General features: G+C 41.3%; 1 protein-coding gene across 1 annotated transcript in view; it reads right to left on the bottom strand.

Moving 5' to 3' along the window:
• LMNB2 (lamin B2) overlaps positions 1–16,025 on the bottom strand; it is a 39,633-nt gene that overhangs the window by 7,793 nt on the left and 15,815 nt on the right. Inside the window, exons 3-10 of the mRNA XM_049807963.1 lie at positions 9,954–10,110; positions 9,173–9,298; positions 6,522–6,692; positions 3,598–3,723; positions 3,179–3,399; positions 2,212–2,500; positions 1,581–1,688; positions 569–688 (exon numbers count right to left, since the gene is read on the bottom strand). Coding sequence (XP_049663920.1) covers positions 569–688; positions 1,581–1,688; positions 2,212–2,500; positions 3,179–3,399; positions 3,598–3,723; positions 6,522–6,692; positions 9,173–9,298; positions 9,954–10,110 — 1,318 coding nt within the window. The remainder of the gene's footprint in view (positions 1–568; positions 689–1,580; positions 1,689–2,211; positions 2,501–3,178; positions 3,400–3,597; positions 3,724–6,521; positions 6,693–9,172; positions 9,299–9,953; positions 10,111–16,025) is intronic.

Consider the following 16,025-nt stretch of genomic DNA (forward strand, 5'->3'; position numbering starts at 1 on the left):
ACTGGGATAATGGCATATTTATGAATAACAGCCAAAGCACAATCCTCCCTTGCAGGAGTTTTCTGCAGCCATGGTTTTAAAAAATTAAATCAGTCGTGGGCAGATGTAGGACAATGCAGAATACACAGGAACCTGTGCGAAATGAAAACTCCTGATATACTCCCAACATTGAAAGGACAGCTATATTCCTACATTGCACCCCAGAATATTGTAAGTACTACATAATGTAACTTTGAATTGCCAGCAATATTTATTTTCTTTGTCTCTTGTGAAAATACATACTCAAATTCTAAACAAAAATCCTACTAGCAGGTTATTTTTCTAAAATAGGGGAAAAAAAAAAGTCTATGGATGTAATCAGGATGATCATCATAGTTTTCCAAAATTTCCCAGAAATCTCAGAGATACATACAGATATTTAATTATTTCAGTGTTATAAACTATCTTATTTCAGAAGACAACTGGGGACATCTTAAAATCAGGATTTCATTGCCATTCCCCACCCCCCAAATTAAAGAGTCTGGGAGATAACCCAGCCCACAGCCTTTTTTCTACAGACACAGCCTACCTCTCCTTCAGAGTTTACGAGGTATGTGCGGATATTTCCTCCAGTGCCCCAGCTGCCTTGATTCTTCCACACGAGAACAGAAGGGGGGCTATGAGATACACCTGCATCTGCACCCCAAATCTAGTGAGAAAGACATTCTGTAATTAGCTACTTATGCACATCTTATTTTTAAATACACAGAACCCCCTAATTCTCCTACTCCTCTCTACATACCAGTTGCTTCTGAATTCCAATGGCACTTTTACCCTGCTTTTACCTACACCACTACCTGTAGTAAGATATTATTCTCAGTCTACAGCAAAAAGTAACACTAGCCATAAAACAAACCAAAAGATTAAAAAAATTGTCTAATACTGCAGTCATCAATTCTTTTCTGAATTTATTTCTGAGAAATATACATATTTCTCCTACCACTGTCTCAATAACTATACTGTATGGAGTCAAGACATATCCTGCAAGCTGTATTTTATCAATTCAATCTTTTATATGTATCGGAGCAATTGATACTTAGGTAGAAATATCTGGAACTGATTAAAAGAAAGCCATCTTTTTCCTCTGAAATAACATCTGTTGCAGATGGAAAATAAAATACAAAATTATAGAAAAGTAGCTGTAGCTGTTCTACTACAGTTAAGGCTGAGAACGTCTAGTCTTAACTCAAGTCTACTAGACTGAACAAATGCTCTGAAATGTTATATATTTTATTAAGAGGTTGAGCAGGATTAGTGTTCCAAACCTGGGCAAAGGTGTTTGAAAACAAATAGCCCTTGACCCACCCCCCAAAATACCTTTTTCTTCAACTTTCTCTGGGCCTGGAATGGTCTTAAATACTTAAGTGCTAATATAGAAATTCAATTTCTGTTCTGCATTTTTATAGCTGAAATCCTGCTCCTCTAAAGTGAGATCCAAGAAACCAAAAGTTATACACAAATCAGGCCGTACCAAATGTCAGATTTACAACTGCCACAGCATCAAAAGAGCATGTTGTTGACATACTCTAAGTATAACTTACTGTTACGGTCTGCCCAGCTCTGAGGACATACTTAGGAGTAAACTTGTAAGCAATTTCTTCTCCATCTCCAATTTGTCTTTTCAGTCTCCAGTTACCCAAAGACTGATCCTAATGGAGAGAGTCATAAAGTTATTTAGGGTGAGCAAAACAGAGCAAACAGGCATCAGAGCTTTCTCTAGGTCTCTTTGTTATTAAAATATGTGACTATATATTTATTTAAATGGTTGTTAGACATCTGCATTCTAACCTGAAAGTATTTTTCTATACCCATGAATAGTCTAAAATGTAAATCCCATGAGGTCATTCAGCAAAATTTACAAAGATACAAATTGCACACAAAAAAGTTTTGCTAGAGCCCGCAAGGCTATTTACATGAGCAAGGTACCAGCACACTTATTTATAGACATTTGGGACACAAACTATGTTCTCTTCCTGCAGCAAACATTACACTCATGCTAGCACACTGTAACATTCAACTTTCAAATGCCCCTGTTAATTATTGCAGAATGCTGCACCTTGAGCTGTTGCTCCTGCTCTCCAAGTGACTCCAACTACTTGTGCTACAAAATGCTGGGTAGCATTTCAATTTAGCTCCTCCTCCTTGTTTTCTAGGAGTTCTGCTGACTCTTACCTTCTCCGAGTTGTTCTTCAGTTGAACATATTTGCCCTCCAGGTCTATCTCTTCTATGCTGATACTTCCTGTAGCTGAAGCTTGCTGGGACATTTGGAAGCTACTGCTACTACTGCTGCCGCTAATACTTCCAGTGCCAATTCCACTTGTTCCGCTGCCTGAAAGCTCCTCTGCTTCAATACGTTTTCTCTTGCCTCGGGAAGAGCGAACAAGTGAAGTACTGCTACTGCTACTGCTGGAGGTAGCCCGAGAGACTGTAACACGGGAGGGACTTGGCGAGAGCTTCAACCTTAACACAATGAAGCAAGCATTTTAATTATCCAAGGAACTACACGCAAAGCAATAATGCTACAATATGCTCAGTAACCAGACTGTAATATGCCCCAAGGCTGAAAGCAGCCTCACTGTGTGTGTCGGGAGGGCTGCTTAGAACAGAAGGGGGGGGGGGGGGGGGCTATGCATCCCTGAGAAATTTTCTGATAGTACGATTATGTGACATGGAAAGCAGTGCTCCCGAGAGCAACACAGATCACTTAACACTCCCCTCCAGTATATCTACTGCTAAACACACTAATCTTGGGCCACATCATTTAAAATCAAATCATTTAAAAACAGGAAAATGCAGAAGTATAAGCAATTAAATAAAAAGAGGAGATGAATGTCAAGCACAGAATGATATATTCCACTGTACCCTGAGACCATTATAAAAAACAAAATAAAGACAGCATTCAGATGAGAACACTTGCAAGTGTTCTGTGCAACACATTGTGGTGCAAAGCCAATATGACTTCAGTGAAAGAAAATCTGGGCATTCCTGCTCAAATGGTTAAAAAAAAGAAAATAAAAAAGAAAAGATAAGAAATGAAAATAAAACCTGCTAGTCCTAAGAAAAGAATGTGGAAGAAAAGATAAGAAATGAAAATAAAACCTGCTAGTCCTAAGAAAAGAATGTGGAATCTGTACATACCTTTCCTCTTCTCCTTCCAGGAGTTTTCGGTAAGCACTGATCTCCATGTCCAGTGCTAATTTAACATCAAGCAGTTCTTGGTATTCTGTAAGCTGCTGCTGCATCTGGTCCCTCATGTCTGTCATTTCCCTCTCCTTTGCATCTAGCATCTTCCTAAACTTTTCCCGCTCACCAGCCATCATTTCCTCCAATTCACGAATGCGATCTTCTGCTGCACTAGCCTAGGTAGACATCACAATGGAAAACCCAGTTGGCATCTATGTGGGTACAGTAAAAAAGGTAAAAATTCATCTCCCTCCCAAATGAACGCAAAGATTTCTCTCCGTAAAATTCAGAAAATATGAAGGGACAGAAATGTTAATATATACAAACAATACAGTGCTCTGTTTTAGAGATGAAAGAAAACTGAGTCCCTTTACCTGTTTCTGAAGGCCAGAAAGCTGGTAGCTGAGAGCTTCTATTCTCATGCGAGCTTCCTTCAACTCCTCTCGAGCTGCACCAGCAGCTTTGTCATTTTGGTCAGAGGACAGTTTGGCATTCTCCAGCTGGAAGGCAAGTTTTATATAAGTCACTTGTGTTGAGTTAGATATCCTCCAAATATTCTTTCAGTAAAAAATAGAAGCTATTTCATGTTAAATAATTTTAGATGGAAATCTGGTAAGCTTATGATAAGAATTCCATAACATTAAGGAAATGCCCTAAGGACCAGGAAAATCTATTTCAGTCCTATCCCTACAGGATTTGTTTATGCTATTAGTCTATTAGCCTTTCTGTTACACAGCAGCCTTATAGTTTCCAAAAACGGAGGTTCATGTGTTCACACTATCTGCCTGTTTGTCATAAGAACAATCACACTGGGTCAGGGCAAAGGCTACCTAGTTCACATCCTGGTCTAACAGTTCCCTGGATGCTCAGGGACTAACCTCAATAAAATATTTCATGGGTATTATGTCTCAGCTGGCCATTTGCAACTCAGGGACTTCCTAAGCCAGAGACAGTATTTTGATGCTTACTATCAAAGCTACTACTCCTCCCATGTCCCCACTGCTGGATGAACTGGGATTTGCTAACTCTGTATTTGCACAGGTGTGACAGATACACTTGACTCCTAGCTGTACTTTGGTTCAGGCTAAGGAGCAACAGGCCTCACATCCTTGGGATGAACTTGCTAGCTGGAAAGCCCCTGCCACACATACAGGGGAGTGAAGGTGTCTTGAAAAATATTTTGAAAGGTGGTTTCGAAACCAAAAAGTGCAAGATAACCAAAGTACAGAACAGGATATCAGAGCTAAAATGAAGACATCTATCTTGTCTATACTATTGACTAGCAGGCAACTACTTCATCCTGTAAATATTACCAGCTGGACTGCACACCAGGTGACTCTCCCCTTGAGCAGGGATGCCTCTCAAGGTTAGAGATTCCCCACCTGAGACTTAAGAGATCCTTCCTTACCTAAGACAGAGAGATCCCTTACATGTGACAGTTCCAGTCACTGATAGCATGCTGAATTAATACTATGAAATATTACTAATTCATGTAGCTATTCAATCCTATTAAAAACATTGTATGGATAATTCCATTAGACATAAACCGTTGACCAAGTCTGAGACTAAAATTGGATCCACCCACACCCAGGCTCCAAAAGAGAGTTTAGAAAGCAGGGGGGTCCACTCTGAACCTCATGACTCAACAGGAGGGTTCTCCTTACTCTGAGTCTCCAGTCTCTGCGTGAATCATTCTAATGCAATCTTCCTTTGCATGTTCCTTCCATACAGTAATTAATAAGGTGAATCTTGCCATCAAACTTACTAAACCTTGTCAAACCACTGTTAAGCTTTGTTAGATTCCATCGAACTTATTGAACTCTGTCAAATTATTGTTTTACCTCAATAAAACAATATTGCTGCTTCTCTCTTTTGATGAGGTGCATTCCACTCATCCTCAACAACAGGCACATAGACCAAAATAGTGCAAATAGTTTTAAGAAGCAGCATTCTCCTGGATTAAATTACTCCTATGTTCACATTTCCCCTCTACTCTGCTCTAGGGGGGAGACCCCCACCTGCAGTACTGTGTCCAGCTCTGGAGCCCTCAGCACAGGAAAGACATGGAGCAGGTCCAGAGGAGGACCGCAGAGACGATCAGAGGCATGGATCAGAGCCTCTTCTATGAGGACAGGCTGAGAGAGTTGGGGTTGTTCAGCCTGGAGAAGAGAAGGCTCCAGGGAGGCCTTATTGCAGCCTTTGAATACTTAAAGGGGGCTTATAAGAAAGTGGGGACACGCTTTGTAGGAGGGCCTGTAGCAATAGGACAAGGGGTAATGGCTTTAAACTGAGAGAGGGTAGATTCAGGCTACATATAAGGAAGAAATTTTTTACGATGAGGGTGGTGAAACACTGGCACAGGTTGCCCAGAGACGTGGTCAATGCCCCATCCCTGGAAACATTCAAGGTCAGGTTAGACGGGCTCTGAGCAACCTGATCCAGTTGGAGACAACCCGGCCCATTGCAGGGGGGTTGGACTAGATGACCTTGAAAGGTCCCATGCAATCCAAACCATTCCGTGATTCTGTAATTGCCAATTTATGTACTATGGTTTTCATCACCAAAGCTGGTCAAGAAAGGTCCCAATACCTTGCCTACAGTTTCCCAGCCACCAATGAAACCACAACTGCATCTAATGATTTTCCAATCCAGAACTAACTTAGATTATTGAAATGTGATAAGGCTTACACACATTTCAAAGAGTATTGGGGCTAGTAAGAACACTGTAAAGGCCACAGTAGGAGTAAAATGACAGTGCAACCTTGGACATGGAGCCCTTCTCAGTATGTGCATGCTAGTTTGCAAGCTCACTGCATCCAGGCAAAAGCCCATATTGAAATGCACCCGTTCCCCAAGCTCTCCCCACCCATCCCTCCAGCTTCCTAGAGCCAATATATTGCACCTATTGCAAGCCTCCTCCACCATCTCCATTTTGGAGGAAGAACTGGATCTACTGACATGTAGAAAAAAAACTCCCTTAGAGCAGAAGACATTGTCTAATCAGGTGTTTTGTGACATCCACTATTTCCACTCTCCCCTCTGCAGTGACCAACAGTTCCCTGTGTTTTCTCACAAACTGGCCTTTCTTCGCTAAAGCTGTTCCTAGCTATTACCTCTGGCTGTAACATCCCTGTAAAAGCATCTTTGCACAAGCACCAGAGGAGGCATTTGAACACTGGGACAAAGCTTCTTCAAATTATAATTGCTTGTCTCCTGAAAGACAGTAGGGCTGATGGAAATGGTTTTATCTCACCAACTGGACTTCCTGTCAGACAGTGCTGTGGATAGCAGTCGTTACCTTAGCCTGATAGGTCTGCTCAAGCTCCATTTTGTACAGTTTGACTTGCTCCTCATGTTGATTTCGCAGATCCTCCAGAGCCTGAGTCATTTTGGATTCATACTCCTGTTGGCGAGTAGTGTCCACCTCAACCAAACGATGTTCATGTCGTCTTCTTGTTTCCCTTATTTCCTACACACACACACACACACACAAAAAAGGGAAAAATTCTCACTTTAGGATAAACAGTACAAGCAATTACATTCAGACAACAATTAACTATTTCAGTACTAATTATTTAGTGTATAGGAACTGCAGTACTAAAGGCATTTAAGCCTAAGAATTGCTGCACGTACTAACAGATGCAAGTTACCGTTCTCATTTGGCAGGATACAATTCTTAAAAGTGATCTGACTTAAAAAACAGGTTTAGAAATATCCATATACAGTTTAAGTAAGGACCTGGTTTATGCTACAAAAGTCAAAAGAGGGGGAGAGAAGAAAACATTAATTTTTACATAGCAAAGAGGGATTCCATGTGCTGCACTACAAACCCCTTCCTTCTCAGTATACATCTTTACATTACAATAGCAGTCTACAAGGAGTCAGATAAAAATGAACACCTTTTGCGATCATTATATGTATTGAAAACATAATCATTATAGAGGACAAACCGCATCTTCAAATTTCACTTTTAAACATATGCAGATCTTTCTTTTTCTATATACTGGATGACCTCTACTCATTAGATTTTGATTATGTTAGTAATAAAGCAGCAACCCAAGCAATCCTGAAGACACAAATACAATTTTTTCTGGTCAGAGTTTGTACTAAGAAATTTTCATTTTTAGAGAAGTACAAGTTCTCTGTGCCTACAACACTGGTCCCAAACTAGTGAGGTAAGACTTACTCATGCATTTATTCATATTGAGCCCTGCAGAGACCTGGCCAGGTCCGAATGCATGGCATGAGAAACAAACCATTTCTCCCTTCAGGGCAGGACAAACAACAAGGGAGCAGTTCTGAGTATTGGGAGGAGGCCTGAAGGTAGCAGCAAGGCCATGAGAAGGAATAGCAGGCAAGTAAAGCAAGGCTCACTTTGCATGCCTACACTAGAGTCATAGCAGACTAACACAAATTCAGAGTGACTTTACTAGTTGCTTTGCAGAAATGCTATACATCTAAAAAGAGACTCTTAGAAACATACCCTTCTACTCACAGCAACGTGCCCTGATGTGATCCGGAAGAAGCTTTCCCTTCTGTGGTGAATTTTTACACCAAGAAAACTAGCAAGCAGCAGTCTCTCAGTAACTGTAGACAATGACCCCCACCCTGAGGCTGCAAAAATATCATGGGGGACTACAAAATATCAGGTGAAGGGATGAGCTGATCTAGCAGTTCAACACCACTAGAATAAGCACTTGCCACATTCCCAGTCACCATGTTCTAACTCTAATGCAACTTTGGATCCTTCAGTGAACCAAATGAATTCACTAACCTAAAGGAAACCAGTTCCTTTTTTCCTTCGTGTGTTGAATTGGTTCATACAAGGATCGAAGAGCTCCAGGGATGGCTAAAGGAACACACCCACTTCAGCATAGCAAGCTTTAAGATTAGCTTCTGCTGTCTCATTTAGCTTCACCTTTAGTCAGTAGCAACACAATTCTCCTCAGGAAGCAAAGTTATTTTAGGGCCCTACAACCAAACAAGGGTCTGTCATTGCAGTCCTGTGCAGCAATCCAACTACTCCAGGGCATGGAAGCGAGACAATGGTCAGTACAACTCAGGGTAACCTACCTGGTTGGTTTCTTTGCCCTGCTCCAGCCCCTGTCCTTAGCCGCACAGCCCTGCATCAATCCCTTAATCCAGCCTGGCCACTCATTTGATTCCACGGTAAGACATAACTCAGCCACTAAGCTAGCAAAAATAAAACTCAACAAAAAAAACTTAAGTATTTTACTAGTTAAGCAGGCTGATATGGCTTGGTGCATGGTGAGCCAAACATCACAACTAGCATAGGTGAGATGGAGGACAGAAGCATGTAGCAATTGCTCAGCAGCCACTAATTGAATGATCTTGCAAAAGAACCAAAGGTCCAAGTTGGTTTTCCCAAGATGGAATAAACTGACATAACACTTTGCAACTGGTACAGAGAAAAGGTCACGTTTCCCTTTCCTAATAGCCACCTGTGCGTTCCCACTATTTACTTTATAAAAACTTTGGGCCTTACTAGAACCACTATGAGCCAACTCAACTCACTAAACAGGCAGGAGACTACCCCTCCAAAAAGCAAGGTAATTGCATATGGTTCTTGTCAATGAAAACAGGTTATAGTCATGTCCAACAATCACCAAAGTTGGTTCAAGTAAGGAGCAGGGCCATGCAACCAGGTCCAGAGAGAGGGAACAAGACTTTTCCTTTCCCACAGCAGTCAGCTGCTACATTAGCTCACCTGCCTATGGAACAATACCCTTGTCACCTGGCTCTCCTGCCAGCTCTGCCACTGATTTACCATGTAAATCTTGCAAAACGTTTAACTATTTTATAACTCAATCCATTTATAGCAACAATAATACTGATTTTCCCTACCTGGACTAGTTAGTAATTGCTTACAGTCAGTTTGACTAAAAGCTACATAAACCTCAGACTATAAGATTACTAGGTTGATAATACCTCCTCAAACACATTTTTCCTGAAATCCAGATCCTCTTGCAAGCTCTGGCACCGATTCTCCAGGTCCACACGCATGAGTGTCTCCTTCTCCAACTGCTTCTTAGCCACAGCATGACCATCTTCAGCCTAGTAAAGAATTTTAAAGATAAAAGATTTAATTTTGTCTGGATCCCTATTTTCCATCCATAATCCCTTTATGGTCTTCATTTGACATCTTTGGACCAATTATTCACAACAACAAATCTAATGTCAAGACACTGATTTTCCTTAAAAAAAAAAAGAAAGAAGTATGTGTTTGCTTATGAATATTTAAAACAAGCTTTCATGTTTGTATACCAGTTATTTAAAACATAGTATTATTTCAATACAGTATGATAATAGAGCTAAGGATTATTAATTCCTAAAGCACAATAAGTTGCATGTTCTTTTTCTTGCTAGCATAGTCCCCACTGGGTACTCTAGCATAAGTTTAAAATTATGCAGGACCTTACAAAGGACAACATTTAGTAACCTGATATTTCATGAATATAGAAATACTTACCAGAAACGTTTAAATAAAAGCTTTTGAGTAGCAAAATTTCTAAAACACCATGTTGCTTTGGTTGTTTTACAGAAATTTCTTACAATTTAGTTTCATATCCAAGAGTGGCAGGCAAAGCTTCAGCAGTAAGCAAGCTGGATCAATGATGTTCAGACTATAAACTAATTGCAAAGAAAAATAACAAACTTCACAATATGCAGCCTCTTCTGTACTAAAGCAAGGAAGCATTCACTGCCATACCTTAGCAAGTTGGGCACGCAAATCGGCCACCTCTGCTTCCAGACTGCGTTTCTCATTCAGGACAGTATTGAGTTCTGCTTCGCTTCTGTGGAACAGCACTTCAAGATCCTTAATGCGACCCTGAGCCACAGACAAATCTGCATCTTTCTTCTTGTAGCTGAAAAACAAAAGTTAATTATATTTATACGTGAGTGCACACACATCTTGAGCATGTCCTGGTTACAACTACAGATATTTTGGTTTTAGACACGTTTTATTAGGATTAGTGTATCACTAGGTGGCTCCTAGAGTAACCTGCAAATGCAGCTAATAAAAGTAATCATAAACACTTCTTGAAACTCACAGCTTGTACCAATGTGTTTTAAATACATTGCCTAATAAAGAAGAACATACATCATGGGCAGGCAAGGGAAAAACAAGAAGGCAGCTCTGACAGCTAAGAGATGATACTAAAGCTGCTTTACACACAAGGCGTAAAGGGTATTTGTTCATCTCACTGCTGCACAGCACATTAGTTGCTGAGATCTATCACTTTGGACTACAGCCCCCGAGAAGCAGAGCATATGCGTCTCCCAAAGATGCCCACAAGCAACCCCAGTGTTTTGTACTTGACATGGGCAAGCCCATTCTCTAGGATGTATTCCCACACAAAGTAGTAATCCACCATGGAAATGTGGTCACTTTTCAGGAATAAACCAGTATGTCTTCAGTAGTATTCATTACGAGCAAAGCAACTCTCATCACTTTAAATATGATTATTTCAGCTGTTACATCCAACTCACAGAAATCATCAAGGTCATCTTCCTACTGCCCACAAAGTATTTGTCTACCTTTTCTTCTAACATACTTTCTGCAGCTTCTAGGTGTATGTTGTTATGTTATTAGAAAACTGTTTTATGTGAAGTAATCCTTCCTTGCTGCAGTGTAAGCTCACTACTCTAGTCTCACACCACTAAGAATGCAGGGAATGACTTTTTGTCTTCTTCTCTTAAACCATCTTCAAATTCACTTTTCTCCACCCCTTTCATCAAACTTCTCTTCTATAAAACTGAAGTTTTCAACCTGTGGTCAAGTGAGCTGTTTTTAAGGGCCCGCAGGAATAACTTTGAAGAGGAGTCCTACTACCTATAGGCTTTAAAAAGCTCTCTATTTCATCTGCAACTCCAAACATGGAAAAAACATTTGCAAAGGAAAATAAAGCTAAAAACCACTGCTCTACATTATACAAACTTTGCAGCCCTGCCCAAATCCTGAGTCTTGGTTTCCAAACTTCTGATCACTTGTACTGTCCTCTTGAATTTCAAATTTGCCCATAACTCTAACAAAATGCAATGCCCAGAATTATTTTACAAAAATCCTGCTTTATGGGCTATTGGTGTGCCCTACAGACAGTATTTCTTTACATGCTTCAGCATGATGTGCATCTTTTTCTAACTACAGAAAAGACACACTTATTTTGTGATATGCTGTAGCTACAAGGCTTATGTGTTTTCTCTGCATTCCTTGGTGTAGATCTTTGAATTTGTTTTCATTTAACTGTAACCAATTTTTCTTAATCATTTATCCAATCTGTCACTGTGAATCCTGTTCTGCAACATATGTGCAGTGTCTTCAAGCTCAGCAGCTTGCAGGAGACATATAGACAAAACATGACTTCTACTTAAAAGACAGTTATTTAGCAGCAACTAGAAAGTCTTCAAAATAGACTCCAGACACATGCCCCTGCATCACATGTGTCGCATAGTAAAACAAGCCATTATGCACGTGTCACAGACAATCAGATCTGGAAACCTTCTGTCTGTGCAGTACCTAAAGGTCAAATGCCACTTCACACCAAGTATGATCAGCAGTGTATGCTTACACAGCCCATAGATTCCTCCCACCTGCAGAAACCAGGCAGCATGCAAGTATTCCCAGGGAGACGGGAATGAACAGAAGGGTTCAACATACAGCTTGACTGACAAAGCACCATAAAGAATTCCTGACAGTGTTAAGTAACTTGTGCCCCTTCATGAACACTGACACTGGAAGACACTCCAAGCTGCCTTCATTCACATTTTTATTTGCATGTATAACTTCAGCCTGGTTTTATTGCCTTCATGCAAAAAATTGACAGAAGTTTTTACAAAGGTGCAACCTGCTTTTGGGGGTCTCCGAGATGCCTGGAAGTTACAAACAGCAGTCGATGTGTCTGTTGAGGTGTGCCAATGTTCTTTGAAGACACCAGGTTAGGGTAAACCTCTAGAGCTCTTTTTTCCAGAAAGCAGCCACGTTTGCTCAAGGGAAATATTTCAGTGACCATGTGGGGTAGCAGGCAGAGGAAGCCGCAGCAAGACAGTCACACAACTCAGAGCTGGGATCTTGCAGCTCAAGCAGGAATACCGCTAAAAGCAGCAGATGGATGAGGCCTACATGTATCTACCTCCAGGCTTTGGCTTGACCTGGGGACCTGTGACACTGGTAAAGACATGAACAGACACTTCATGAGCATCAGGACAGGAGACTTTCCTTAACCAGGCCACCAAAGTTACTTCTGCTATGACTGAATGCACCCTGATCACTACAAAGGTCTGGTTCAGCAGTCTTGTGCACCTCACTAGTAAATAAAATGTTCCCATCTATACCTCCTCCACTCATCCCTTCCCTCCGTCAAGCAGTCAAGTTTTGTCAAGCAGATAAAGATGTGTACAAAAGCACTGGAAGCTGTTGCATAACATGTAGGAAAGAACCATATCAGAATGATATCAGAATGTTTATTTTTACAGTATTTAAAACCTAGATTTAAAAAAATGTCCCTACTACCGATACAAACATCTTTAAACTAAAAGTTAAGCTGTTTTTTATATCATATAAACAGTGTCAATAACATCCTAAAGATATTTCACTTTTTATAAACTGAAACTATCCAATTGTTTTATGAACCTAGTTAGAAACTTGGCTCAATAGAAAGAATTCTAAATTCATGAGTTGTGTTCAAGGTACTAGTTGTACATACATGTATGCATTGTACATGTTGTAAAATACATAGAATCCTAGAATGGTTTGGGTTGGAAGGTCCCTTCAAGATCATCTAGTTCCAACACCTCTCCCATGGGCAGTGACATCTTCCATTAGACCAGATTGCTCAAAGCCCCATCCAACCTGGCCTTGAACACTTCCACAGATAGGGCATCCACAACTTCTCTGGGCAACCTCTTCCAGTGTCTCACTACCCTCACAGCAAAGAATTTCTTCCTAATATCTAATCTAAATCTACCCTCTTTCAGTTTAAAACTGTTACCCTTCGTCCTATCACTACACTCCCCGATAGAGTCCCTCCCCATCTTTCCTGTAGGCCCCCTTTAGGGTACTGGAAGGCCACTGTAAGACGTCCCCAGAGCCTTTTCTTCTCCAGGCTGAAAAACCCCAACTCTCTCAGCCTGTCCTCATAGGAGAGGTGCTCCAGCCCTCTGATCATCTTCACGTCCTTCCTCTGGACCTGCTCCAACAGGTCCATGTCCTTCTTATGCTGTGGTCTCCAGAGCTGAACGCAGTACTGCAGGTGGGGTCTCACCAGAGCTGAGGGGGAGAATCACCTCCCTCAACCTGCTGGCTACACTTCTTTTGATGCAGCCCAGGATGCGATCAGCTTTCTGGGCTGCTAGCACATATTGCCAGCTCATATTCAGTTTTTCATCCACCAATACCCCGAAGTCCTTCTCTGCAGGGCTGCTCTCAATCCACCCATCGCCCAGCCTGTATCCATGTTTGGGATTGCCGCAACCCAGGTGCAGGACCTTACACTTGGCCTTGTTGAACTTCATGAGGTTTGCACAGGCCCACCTCTCCAGCCTGTCAAGGTCCTTCTGGATGGCACCACTTCCCTCTAGAGTGCCAATCACACGATACATGTTTAGGTTGGTTGGTTTTTCACATTAGAAGGAAAAAAAAAAGCACTTCCCCCCCTCCCCAACAAGTCTGATGTTCAATTTCTTTTCAGGATGTTTCTTTCTTATTTTATTGGCATCTTGCAACAAAAGTAAAAGCTGTAAATAACAAACACATACAATTCCATCTACTAGGTTTCATTGCAAAATAATTGTCCCAAGCAGCGTGAAGGCCCCTACCTCAACGTGGTTTCTGTTTCTGAATTTACATTTGAAACCTGATCATTGATTGTAACTTGACTGCTGATCAAATAACATGGTAAAGGATAATGACAAATATGTGTATTGTGAACACCAAAAAAACCCCACCCACCCTCCAAAAAAAACCCCCACAACACAAAAACAAATAAAAAACACAGGCAGTTTTATGACAACAATGAAGGCAACGATTGGAAAATTAAGATATTTTCCCAGAAGATGTCCCTCACAGGAAACCCTTTTAAGTTTAGTTAAGATAAGATTTAGATGTTTCAACTGGGATATCTGCAACATCCACGTTGTACTGGCACACATCACACAAAAAGAGCCTGTGGGAGGTTCATACCATAGCACAGTATAACTGACAATGTCTACAGTACAAGAGACATTGTTCAGCCATCGGAATCCTATTTGTAATGTCAGGAAATCATATATCCCTTTATTCATTTGCAAACTGAATTGAAATGTATATGGATGCTAACATCTTAACAAACAACTCCTCCCTATCTTCTGCAGATGAATCCATAATTTGGAACCAAAACTAGTTTAACTCTATGACAAAGCGTCCTCTAAAGAAATGAGAGTTGAACACAACTTAAAGTTGAACTAGATTTTAAGGGGGAAGGAGATAATATCAGGCTTGCCGACAACAAGCTGTGGGATGACACACCAAAGTTAGAGGGATGGGGTGCCAGCAAGGGCCTTCAGCCTGTTGCTCTGAGACATGCTGGGTACACTGGAGCACTCTGGAAATCTTATGGAGATGAGCCAGGGGCTCCTGAGGTAACAGGACCCAACAGGGAAACACAGGTGAAATACCTCAAAGGCATTAAGGTGTGTTCCTCTAAGAAGGTGACATGGCCAACAGCCCAGCTGAAGTATCTCTACACCAATGCATGCAGTGTGGGCAACAAACAGGAGGAGTTGGAAGCCACCATGCTGCTAGAAAGCTACAACCTAGCTGCCATTACTGAAACTTGGTGGGATGAATTCTGTGTCTGGAGTGCAGTTATCAATGGCTACAGGCTGTTGAGAAGGGACAGGCGAGGAAGGAGGGGGCAGAGGGGTTGCCATCTACATCAAGAAATGGATAGATTGTGAAGAGCTGTCTCTGAAGAATAACTACAAGCAGGTTGAAAGCTTATGGGTAAGAATTAGAAACAGAAGCAACAAAGGGAACCTTGTGGTTGGTGTTTACTACAGGCTGCCCGATCAAGGGGAGCTACTGATGAAGCCTTCTTACTCCAGATACAGAAGGCATCTTGTCCTGCTGGGGGACTTCAACCACCCTGACATTTGCTGGAAAAGTAGCATGGTGAGCGGCAGGCAATCCAGGAGACTCCTGGAGTGCATTGAGGATAACTTCTTAAGCCAGATAAAAGACAGCCCTATCTGAGGAGATGCAATACTGGACCTAATGGTCACAAATGCAAGTCAGCTAATTGGTGATGCCATGATTAGAGGCAGCCTGGGCTGCAGTGATCACGCACTGGTGATTTGCAGTTCTGAGGGATATGGATCAGGTGAAGAGTAGAGTAAAATCAGTATCCTGAATTTTAGGAAAGCAATAAAGACATTGATAAATTGGAGCAAGTTCAGCAGAGACCACCAGGGTGGTCAGAGAGTTGGAGTACATGCCCTGTTATAAGAAGCTGACAGAACCAAGTCTGACCAGCCTGGAGATAATGGAGCTTCAGCAGGACCTGACCAAAATGACAGTATGTTAAAAGAAGGAAAATGATGAATGAAATACCAATTTTTCAAATGGAGAAACTCAGACCCTGATATTTGTATGGGTAGAATTAGACAAAGGCATCAATGAAGAGAAGTAGCGGGCATATGCATAAACACAAAAGAATTTGGAGATTCAGAGTCAGTTTGGCTTTTGTAAAGAGAAGGTAAGGGGGGTAAGCAGGAGTAAGAACCCTTCATAGCAGGACTCTTTTTG

The sequence above is a fragment of the Accipiter gentilis genome, chromosome 8 (genome assembly GCF_929443795.1).
Source record: "Accipiter gentilis chromosome 8, bAccGen1.1, whole genome shotgun sequence".
In the NCBI taxonomy this organism is placed as follows: domain Eukaryota; kingdom Metazoa; phylum Chordata; class Aves; order Accipitriformes; family Accipitridae; genus Astur; species Astur gentilis.